Here is a 12,081-nt window from a genome sequence, read left to right as displayed (position 1 = left end):
CATAGAACCTTATGTTTACTTGAGTTCCAAAATTACTATTTTAATCACCAAACTGTGATGCCAACAGGATTCTTTGTAGACCAAAAACATTTAATTGGCCATTGTGTCTCACTGCAACCCATTGACATATCTCTTATTATATTCAGTGGATAGGGTTACCCCGGGCCCAGTTGGAGTAACCAATGCTCTTAATTATATTAAGTTAATACTGTGATGTAGATATGCTGTGCGGTAAAACAGGGACGCATAGTCTCTTCGCACTGTCAATCTCCTTTCTGTAGCCCTAAGGTTGCTTTAAGCCTGCGGCCAATAGAAAGGCAGGATCATGCAATGGACGACGTGGGGCGGCATGTTGACAATCTCCGCAACAGGACTCTGACGTTCTCTGCAAGCCGCGATACAATGTCATCAATGCATTGGTCAGCCCATTCGGCAAAATCCAGGATTAGGTGAGTATATGATGTTTTTATTTTAATTAGTACTCGTGGTGTGACTGTGGGGGCATCATACAGTCTGGGTGTTACTCTGGAGGGTCATAATACAATGTGGGGGTCTACTGTGGAGGGCCCTCATACAGTGTAGGGGCTACTGTTGGGGTCATCATACTGAGTGAGAATTAATGTTGTTGTCATCATACTGTATTATGTGGGACAAGTGGAGGCATCATAACATGTATCCTGTAGAATGTAAGCCCGAAAGGGCAGGGTCCTCTTCCCTCTGTATCAGTCTGTCATTGTTAGTTTGCTTACTGTAAGTGATATCTGTAATTTGTATGTAACCCCTTCTCATGTACAGCACCGTGGAATCAATGGTGCAATCTAAATAAATAATAATAATGTATAGTGAAGCTGTGGACCCATTATACTGTGTATAGTGGAACTGTGAGGGCATTATACTGTTTATGGAGGATCTTTGGGCCCATCATACTATGTATATGAGAGCTGTACATGGGGGACTCAGGGGACTTAAAAACATTAAGTGGGCACTTTAAAAAGCATTATTGCTATTGGGGCACTCAGGCTGTTGTTACTGTGAAAGGTGCACAAAGGGCATTACTTAGGGGGCAAAATGTGCACACTTTTATGTTTTTTTAGGGCACTTGAACAGGGCATTAATATATTTTCAAGGGGGCAATTTTACCATCTAAAGGGCACAAAGGGGGCACCACTGGCAGACACAGACAGAAGAGGGCCCCTGTGCACAAACAATACATGGGCCCTTTACAGTTCAATAGTTCATCACAATTCACAATTTCACCTGCTTTGAAGGTGGAAATGGGCCCCCTTAGGTCCTGGGCCCCTGTGCAGTTGCACAGGTTGCTCCAAAGAGAAGTCTGTTCTTGAGGGGCACAGTGGTAGGTATTATGTGGAGCAGTAGAAGGAGCCCTGTTTTTGTTCATGCAGCAGTTACAATAATAAAGACACATACGGCAGCTGCGGTTCAGCATTGCGGTGACAATGGGATGAGGATTTTGTGCAGGTTGGAAATAGAAGGGCATGTGCTCAAAATGTGAAGTCAAATGTGACTTTATTGTAAACTCTGCTGACGTGTCGTGCTGGTCTGGGCCAGATGGAAAAGATATGAAAAGCGAATGACCCCATCAGAAAGAACGTCAGCGGTAAGTCACTATCTATAACTGTACTGTAATCTTTCTGATAACTACTACTATATAGATGGTCACCATATGGTGGTAATATCAGTGTTGGTCTATGTATTGAGATTTATTCTCAGTAACAGCCCGATCATCTACTAAGTCTCCCTTATAACCACAATTAGGGTACACACCTGTAGTTGTAAATATAGTTATCTGGTTAGGGGCCCGCCCAGATATTTGCACCTTATTCCCTAAGCTAACTAGCTATGCCTCTGGTAGTGGTATATAAGAAAACTTCAGGGCCTCTAAGTCACAAATTATGATGTGGTTAAAGGGGTTGCTCACTACTTGGAGAACCCCCTCTCAATTGCAATATTCTCCCCTATTAAATAACAGCCTTAACTCACCTTCAGCAATGTCAGTACCAGGTCTCTCAGGATTTGAGCACTGTTATGTCACGTGAACTCTGCAACTAATCCAATCACTCTCCATTCCTTCCGATGTACAGTAAGTGATATTCAGAGGAAGTCAGAGAGTAGCCGCAGCTCTCGTTTCTTCCAGATGTCAGCTTCTTCCTAAGGAAGTGAGAGTGAAACGGCTGCTGAATGGCTGCAGAGATCACATAGCACATAAGCCCAAGAGACCTGGTACTGGCATTGCTGGAAAGGCGCCCGCACTAGAGGGGAGTATAGGCTCTTTTAAACTTACATGGGGCATATAGTTGTCCCAGTAGCGTGTTACCTCTTTAACCTACTACCTCTCTACCCATCATGTATTCTTAGTCTAAACATCCACTAAGCACAAGTTTTCATAGAACTCAAAAATGTTATCAATATTCAATATTGGCTAATAAATGACAATAAGTCAAGGCAATGTATAGGCAGAATAAGTGACTGCTTGGATGATTAGGGAAGGGTGTAAACTATGAATTAAAAAAAGCAGTGCAGTGTCTTTAACCCCTTAGTGATCAAGCCAAATTTTTCAACTCTAACTAACGTCACTTTATGTAGTAATTATCCAGAATGTTTCAATATATCCGATTCTGAGATAGTTTTTTTTTTGTGACACATTGTACTTTATGTTAGTGATAAATTTAGGTCAATCTGTTTTGTGCTTATTTCTGAAGATATCAGAAATTTGCAATATTCAATCTTTAAAATATTTGTGCCCTTAAACCAGATAATTATTAACTATTTTGTTTAGTATAACTAACATTTCCCTTATGTCTACTTTACATCAGCATCATTTTTCAAATGTTCTTTTATTTTGTCAGGATGTTTGAACATTTCAAAGTTTAGCGCCAATTTTTCAAGGAAATTTACAAAACTTATATGTTTCCAAGATCTATTCAATTTTGAAGTGACTTTGAGGGACCTATACATTGAACGACTCCTTAAATTATTAGCATTTTAAAAACAGCACACTTCAAAGTTTTGAAAACTGCTGTCAAGTAGTTTGTTAATCATTCAGGTGGTTTACAGGAAATAAGTTGAATTAATTAATGAAAGAATGAAATGAAAAATTATAATTTTTTCCACTTAAATCCTGACAGGTCACCATAACTGGCAGAACCAAAAGCCATTACTTGGCCTTGGAGGGAACCAACAGTGTCACACAATCACAATCTCAGGATGCTGATGGGGTTAAAGAGGCAGCCCTCTTGCTTTGTTAACCATCTAGATGCTGCAGTTATTATTGATGGCAGCATGTAGGGGTTACGTTTCCTTCAGTGAAAATACCGACCATGGCTGTATTTTCACCTGTCCGATGAAGTTATTTCTCAGGTCAAGAAAAAGACTTATTGGTCGTCATTAAGGGGTTAAGTCTCATTGTACAATCTGTTAGCTTCGGAGAATTTGATGATGCTAGTCCTATACTTTTGCATGGTCAGATGACTCCCTTTTAGTGCAATAAATGCATGATTGATCAATAGGGTGCAGACGGATGGCTGTATTACTCACACAAGGATCACATTGCAATCCTTGGACTGGCTGTTGGCTCTCCTGACCTGAGCGTGACAGCTCCATAGAAATACATTGAGCGGTCACGCTCAGGTCAGGTGAGCCGATAGCCAGTCCGAGCATTGCGATGCAATCCTCGCACGAATAATACAGCAATCTGAATGTGCCCTTAGACTACTATCAGCTAATCTCCACGCACTGAGGAGAGCGTGTATAAATTCCAAAATCCATGCCCTATGCACAAAGGGCATTTGCCCCATGACATATATAGTATACATTTGACTGTCACAACCTCTTACCTTTATATATCTCACATTCTATAGGTGTATTTATCAGGAGAGGGAAAGCATCCAACAATGTAGCTAGAGCTTCTTTATTATTATACAGTGCTGCTATGTGGACTACATTTTCTCCCATGGCACCTAAGACATAAAAGAAATACATTCATAATGTGTTCCCAGCAATGTATTTTCTTAGAATATTAACATTATTTAAAGGGGTTGACCATGTATAAAAAATCATGGCTGCTTCATTTTAGAACCAGCACCACTGAAGTGAGTGGAGCTGAGCTGCAATACCATGGACAACCCTTGAGCAGGGGTGGCACTGTTTCTGAAAGAAAGCAAATAAAGCAGCCATATTTTTTTTTTAATCTCAGACAACCCCTTTAAAAGTCTTTTTAATATTTTCTCACAAAAGAGTGATTTAATTACCCCCAGACTAATGGTTCTATTTTAAAACAATTAATTTATATGTACAGTGTGTTAGGTGTCGGGTTTCTGCCACTGCACAGCAGGAATCCAGAGCCTTGCACCCAGCGGTCTCCCATTCTTCTTCAGCCACAGCGGAGCCTGCTCAGCAGATTCGTCGGTCCCAGTGCTCTGCCCAGGCCACCTCCATGGGTTTGCTTGCTGCTGCCACCTCTGGCACAGCTATGACAATGCATAGTGCTCAGCAGCGAGATTCTCCAGGGACTAAGTCCTCATGTCGGGCCACTGAGCATGCTCGTGGAGTGATCTCTCCATTGGAGATCGAGGGTCACGTGCTCAGGTCCTGCTCGTGTTCGTGCCCATCCGAGAAGGTCCCGGACGCCCGTGGCTATAAAAGGTTCGCATGGCCGCTCACCCATGCGCTACGATCAGACTGTATTTACAGACTATAAGGTGTGAGAGATGTATGCACGTATGAATGTATCTGGTGACTGACTCATTATGAAACCCCTACCCTTGGTACGCATGTGTTGTGCAGCCTAGCCTGCTAGCGCCCAGGCTTAGGTGTAGGTAGGTCAGGGTTTGAGTCAGACATTGGTCCTCACCAGTGATCCAGCACACCTCGGTGCACCTGCTCCACACTCCACTGCCAGCATCTTTAGCGGCGCTCATGGCAGCAACGCTGCGCACTCAGTGGGCCTAGAGGGACTCTAACCCCGTGTCCTTGGGGTAGCGTTCTGTGGCCATACACTGTGCTCTCTTTTAGCTGAGCTGTGTGAGCACAAACAGGCTCCGGCGTTTATGTTCAGCGGTAGTGCGGCTCTGTGAAGCAACAGAGTCCGCCCCCGTACACACTGGGTGATAACCCGCGTGTGTTTTTATAGTATACCGCCATATAGCATCCGCCATTATTGAGCAGCAGGTTACCACCCCTGCACGGTGGACCCCGGGCTGCGAACGCACCTTATTACCATCTTTATTATTTGGTGCATTCCACCAGCCCTAACACAGTGTGTACGGAAAGTATTCAGGCCCCTTTAAATTTTTCACTCATTGTTTTATTGCAGTCATTTGGTAAATTCAAAAAAGTTCATTTTTTTTCTTATTAACGTACACTCTGCACTCCAACTTGACTGAAAAAACAGAAATGTAGAAATTTTTGCATATTTATTAAAAAAAGAAAAAATGAAATATCACACGGTCATAAGTATTCAGACCCTTTGCTCAGACCCTCATATTTAAATATTACTTTTAATTATAACCGTAAATTAGACATGACCCTAGTCCATCTAAGGCTACTTTCACACTTGCGTTTTTTTGCGCTGCGCACCGTGCGTAGTGCAAGCGCACATAAAAAGCGCATCTTGCATTTGTGTGTGTTTTTTTGTGGGTTTGGGTGCGTTTTTTAAAAAAATGCATGCTTTTTTTGCGCATACGTGCGCATTACCATGCGCACGTATGCGCACCCATAGACTATAATGGGTGTTTGGCTGTAAAAAAAACGCATTGCGTGCGCATGCGTTTTTTGGGGGCAAGTCGGATGCACAAAAAATGCAACAGGATGCATTTTGTGCGCCCGAGCACACACTACAAAAAAAGCATGCGCATACAAACGCGTACAAACGCATGTGTATGTGCACCTATGTAAAAGATAGGGAAAAAAACGCATGCTTTTTTTGCGCTAAAAAACAGCGCAAAAAAACGCAAGTGTGAAACCAGCCTAAGATATGCACAGAAGGAATAAATTCTAAATTCCCCTTACAAATATCAGGATATAGTATAGTACATATCACAATATTTATGCCAGACATGATTGAACAAGACTCTTGTCAGTCCACTAGTTCCTGATTCTACAATGTAAAACATACCACATTAAAGTGTCATTGTGCATCAAAAAAAATGTGTGGATATCATCCATTTTGTGCCACAGGGATATCTGTTGTCAGAGTTATTTCATCCTAGACTTGATCCAATTAATCTACCCTGTCATGCCCATTGTATTTGCTTTCACCCTAACAAGGCCAGTACCCAAGTATAGCTTTCTTGCAACAAGAAAAAATGATCCCTCCCGAGTCCCCACACATTTCTTTCTCGGTGAGAAGTCATCAGGGGAGTGTACTTGCAAGTACACTTTAAACTTTAGAAAACAGAAAATCACATTTTATGATTTTTAAATAATTATTTGCATTTTATTGCATTAAATCAGTATTTGATTACCTACCAACCAGCAAGAATTCTGACTCTTACAGACCTATTAGTTTTTTCTTTAAGAAGTCCTCCTACTCTGCACTCATTACCTGTATTAATTGCACCTGGTTGAACTTGTTACCTGTATAAAAGATACCTGTCAACACACTCAAACACATTCCAACATCTCTGCCATGGCCAAGACCAAAGAGCTATCCAACAACATCAGGGGCAAAATTGTAGATCTGCACAAGGCTGGGATGGGCTACAGGAAAATACACAAGCAGCTTGGTGAGAAGGCAACAACTGATGGCACAATTATTAGAAAATAGAAAAAACACAAGCTGTCTGTCAATCTTCCTCAGTTTGTGGCTCCATGCAAGATCTCGCCTCGTGGGGTAACGATGATCCTGAGAAAGGGCAGTAACAAGCCCACAACAACATGGGAGGACCTAGTCAATGACCTGAAGAGAGCTGGGACCACAGTCTCAAACATTATTGTTAGGCGGGGAACTTGGACTGGAGCATTCTCCTGCATAGAAAGACATGCAGCCGCACACTCCGGTCCCGAGTGCCGGATATTGATGCGAGAGACTTGTGTAACTTTCTCGCATTGCACTCGCAAGTGTGACCCCGGCCTTAGTAACACTCTACGCCATCATGGATTAAGGGCATGCAAGGTCCCCCTGCTCACACCAGCACATGTCCAGGTCAATGACCATCTGGATGATCCAGAAGAGGCATGGTGATATGTTATCAAAATGGAACTTTTTGATATTAACTCCACTCAGCATGTTTGGAGAAAGAAGGATTAGTACAACCCCAAGATTATCGTCCCAACCATGAAGCATGGTGAGGGAAATAACAAACTTTGGGGATGCTTTTCTGCAAAGGGGACAAGACAACTGCACCGTATTGAAGGGAAGATTGATTGGGTAATGTATCATGAGATTTTAGATTTTAGCCAACAACCTCCTTCCCTCAGTAAAAGCATTGAAGATGGGTCGTGGCTGGGTCCTCCAGTATGACAATGACCCGAAACACACAGCCAGGGCAACTAAGCAGTGCCTCCGTAAAAAGTATTTCAAGGTCCTGGAGTGGCCTAGACAGTCTCCAGACCTGATCCCAATAGAAAATCTTTAGAGGGAGGTAAAACTCAATGTTGCCCAGCGACAGACCCGAAACCTGAAAGATCTAGAGAAGATCTGTATGGAGAAGTGGGCCAATATCCCTGCTGTAGTGTGTGGAAAAAACTATAGGAAAAGTCTGACCTCTGTAATTGCAAATAAAGGTTTCTGTAACAAATATTACATTCTGTTTTACTATTGTATTAAATACTTCTCATGCAATAAAATGCAAGTTAATTATTTAAAAATCATACAATGTGATTTTCTGGATTGTATTTTTAAAATCTGTCTCTCACAGTTGAAGTGTACCTACAATAAAAATTACAGACCTCTCCATTCTTTGTAGCTGGGAAAACGTGCAAAATCAGCAGTGTATCAAATACTTATTTTCCCCACCATATACTGTATATATCCCAGACACAATGCCTTTATATAAGTTTGTGCACATTACAGTGTATTTCAGTGACTTTGTTTAGATATCCTGTTCCAAGACATCTGTGACATATAGAAAGATTAGCACAAATGTGTCCACTAAATTGAATGGAATGGCACTTCAAATCAAACATAACACTTTCTGGTACCTAATAATACCAGAAATACTGAAGAGAGACATAATACAAAATGATGAAACTTTATTAATAATTATTGTTAAAAAATACAAAAACACAATATTAACAGAGTGCCTCACGGGGAGAGCCACAAAAACAATAAATAAATATACTCAATTATTGAAGTAGGAGAAGAAGCCAGCGGCAAAACACGCTTCGGGGTGTGGGGAGTCCACTCTGCTACAATTTGAGGTATATTATAATGTGATTATGTGTCTTAGCTTATATATCTTCCCCCATTGCTGGGTTTAAGCCATTGGCTGTGGAGATTTCTCTACCTTAAAATATATTGTCAGTGATGTTTCATGATGTTATTTGATTGTTGGTGACTTGCATATGGGGCAGTAGCGTAGCTACCGGGGGGACAGAGGGGGCAGTGGCCCCGCGCTCTGATGGGGTCCACCCGAGCTATACTATGTAAGGCCAGTTTCACATTTGCACTTCAGGGCACAGCGACGGCCGCCGCTAAGCCCCGCCCCCTGCCGCGCCTCTGCTCCGGGCGCATGACGCTGCATGCGTCCCCTATCGTTATCACTGAGGATGCAGGCCGTGCGCAGTATGCGTTTTGCGGCACCTGCGTCCTTTTGACGGTGTGCCGACCAGCACCAAACGCAACCTGTTGCAATTTGGCTGCGCTTGGCGCACCGTCAAAAGGACGCAGGTGCCGCCAAACGCATACTGCGCATGGCCTGCGTCCTCAGTGATAAGGATAGGGGACGCATGACGCATGCAGCGTCATGCGCCTGGAGGCGGAGCTACCGGCGGAGGCGTGGCAGTGGGTGGGGCTTAGCAGCGGCCCACTCAGAAGTTTCGCCCCCCCCGAACCAAAACCCTATCTACGCCTCTGATATGGGGTCTCGCATTGCATACTGTGACTAATTGCATGTCTTTTGCATCAGATTTATTATTTGATTTATCCCCCCTCTTTGAATTATACTTAGTCATTTTATTCTTTTTTTCCTGCTATATATTGATCTACCCCAATTTGTAGCTATTCACTTCTTCAATAATTGAGTATATTTATTTATCGTTTTTGTAGCTCTCCCCTGTGAGGCACTCTGTTATTTTAATATTGTGTTTTTGTATTTTTTAACAATAATTATTAATAAAGTTTCATCATTGTTTATTAAGGATCTCTTCAGTATTTCTAGTATTATTAGTTACCAGAATGTGTTGCTACATATAGAAAGATGTCTGGTAGAAAGCTCCCCATGCATAATTCTTATACATAGATCTTGGTTGCATACTTGAAAATTTATTTTTACACAGATATACTCTAGATCGGATCCTTCTGAACAGCCACAAGTATATAGTAACTACAAGTTTTTTGTGACAATTCCCACCTAGAACGCCAATGTACCCACCGAAAAAAACAATGTTTTGGTCAAAAATTGGCCTTTATCAAGAAGAAATCTAGAAAGACAACAGTAACCTATTTGTGATTGCACTACTCTGTGCCATTGGTTGGTAATGGGATGTAAATCACAACATTTCTGCCATGACTGGAACACTTATGCGTGTGGAGAATTGTTGCCAATGTCCATTGCTATCCATGCATTTGCTCTTTCATTCATCGTTGTATAAAAAGTCTTCAGTCTATTAGGACCATAACATCAAACAGGACAACATCTGCAAGGAGTTTGTATGTTCTCCCCGTGTTTGCGTGGGTTTCCTCCGGGTACTCCGGTTTCCTCCCACACTCCAAAGACATACTGATAGGGAATATAGATTGTGAGCCCCACCGGGGACAGTGATGAAAATGTGTGCAAACTGTAAAGCGCTGCGGAATATGTTAGCGCTATATAAAAATAAAGATTATTATTATTATTATCAAACTGGCTGATAGTTGTGAACTTATTTGTTGCTATTGTGGCGCCCTGCAAAGTCTGGTGTCACAAATGTCTGTGAACTCTGATGGTGTAAGAAGCCAGCTCTTCAGCCATTTTTACACACATGTGTAATTAGTGTAAGGGCTATTGTGAAGTCTGGTGGGTAGCAGGCCCCGCAGAAGAACTGCCGTGCCCAGGAGAAGCAACCCTACTCTCTTGGGATTTATTGGTGATGGAGATCAAGAAGGCCAGCCATTTGCTTTGCTGTGGTGGCTATCGGGACTCCAGCGAAATCTGTGCAACCACATGGGACAAAGTGTCCTGACCGGTTCAAAAAGTGCCCAACTGTCAGACAACGTCATTTAGGGATCAGAGAACAAATATCTAGACTCGATCCTCAGTTGTCAGTGGTGGGAAGAGAGCTGAGGTACTTTCCTGTGAGCCTGAGGTGCCATGGATGCCAAGGTCCAGGTTGAGAGGAGAAGTTTTAGTACACGTATAGTGCTAGATGCAGCGGGAGTGAGGGGCTGGTACACATTGCTGGAAAAGAGCTGGGTTCATCACACCATAAGGGATAGTGTTGGTTCAGTGTACAGAAAAACTGTAGAGCTGTAATGATCATCATCATCAACTGGACACTGCTTATAGAGACAGGCTGATCCTGCATCTCTTCCACAACTCCCTTTTTATTGTGCTGAGGATGGCCCAACAGCCGGAGAGACCACTGTGACAATTGGATGCAATTACACCCCGACTTGGGGGTGGCTGACCCAGACACTATAGTAAATATTCATTGTATATACTGAGAATATACAGTACATTTGTTCTCCATCTTGGAAGCAAACGTTATGTATTATTGTTTCCATTGGTGAATTTATGATGCTATAAAAAATTAAAAAAATATTTAAAAATGACAAAGAAATCTTGTGAGCAATTATGAAACTAGTGTTTTTTTTTTACCCTACAGTGTATATAAATACTTGGTTTACCATATACAGCATTTGATCAATTTCAGAAGACTAGATATGAACAGGGGAAGAAGCCAATTTGGTTAAAAAGCTGAGCCAGTCTGCACGGTTGAGCAACTCATTGACTTACTTTAGACGCAGCATACCTTTCAGAAATGGATCCGCATCACCTCCAATTAGACTTTTCAGAAGTATAACATTATTTTCTTTTGCTGCTTTGAAGAACAGATTTTCCAAACTATTAATATAAAATAAGAGGAAATGTTAATACTGATCTTATATTGAACTTATTTGATTTCCTATCTACAATGTGATTGAGAATTCAAGAGAAGATCATCTATGGTGAATTCACACAAATAGAATATTAGAATATCAAGAATTTATTAAATATCAACCTCCTATATAGTATTCTCATAAGAATGTCTCTTTAACAATGTCTTTAAAGACAACCTGGAATCAAATTCTTATAGCCTGAACCATAGGCAGCATGACCAGACACTGTGTGCACCAGTTAAAGGACAATGTGTAAATAGGTAGAGACTTGTCAGGCAAGGGGAACCAGTTGGGAAAAAACAGCTGGGGAATAGCCTTGAACAAATCATCTGAGACACATAAGTCTCCAGCCTGCTTTTCAAAGTGTGTTCATGGTGAAACACCATAGCGTCTCCGATTAGCCGGTACCTGCCATTAATCGCGAAGCCAGGATCTGATTCATACTACTCCATTATTCAAAGTTAAAATATCTAACAGGGCCTTTGAATATGTTATCCATCACTTTTCAACCCCTTCTTAAATGCTATAGTGTCTCATATAAAATTAAAAAACACATACTCATCTCCCGAACCGAAGCCATTGCTTCGATGTTGACGCCATGAATTCCGGAGTTTACACAACTGCTGCAGCCGATTAGTGACTTCTGATTACTGCAGCAGTCATATGTAATGCAATGTCGCATGAATACCTGAAGTCATGTGAAGCGACACCAGTATAACAGATATGTGTTTATTTTTCTATTTTATGTGCACCATTTACACTTTTTAAGAAGGAGTTGTTCAGTGGTGGACAACCCCTTTAACTCTATATAGAATTTATAGTTT

General features: G+C 41.7%; 1 protein-coding gene across 2 annotated transcripts in view; it reads right to left on the bottom strand.

Moving 5' to 3' along the window:
- Positions 1–12,081, bottom strand: part of LOC141092602 (transient receptor potential cation channel subfamily V member 6-like) — a 98,723-nt gene that overhangs the window by 65,024 nt on the left and 21,618 nt on the right. For both annotated transcript variants that reach the window (XM_073578930.1, XM_073578931.1), the window contains exons 2-3: positions 11,131–11,222; positions 3,855–3,977 (exon numbers count right to left, since the gene is read on the bottom strand). In XM_073578930.1, the coding sequence (XP_073435031.1) occupies positions 3,855–3,977; positions 11,131–11,222 (215 nt within the window). The remainder of the gene's footprint in view (positions 1–3,854; positions 3,978–11,130; positions 11,223–12,081) is intronic.

The sequence above is a fragment of the Dendrobates tinctorius genome, unplaced genomic scaffold (assembly GCF_039654945.1).
Source record: "Dendrobates tinctorius isolate UK_male_01 unplaced genomic scaffold, ASM3965494v1 ptg000060l, whole genome shotgun sequence".
Lineage (NCBI taxonomy): Eukaryota > Metazoa > Chordata > Amphibia > Anura > Dendrobatidae > Dendrobates > Dendrobates tinctorius.
Note: the sequence above shows the minus strand (reverse complement) of the source record. Positions and strands in the feature narration are given on the sequence as shown.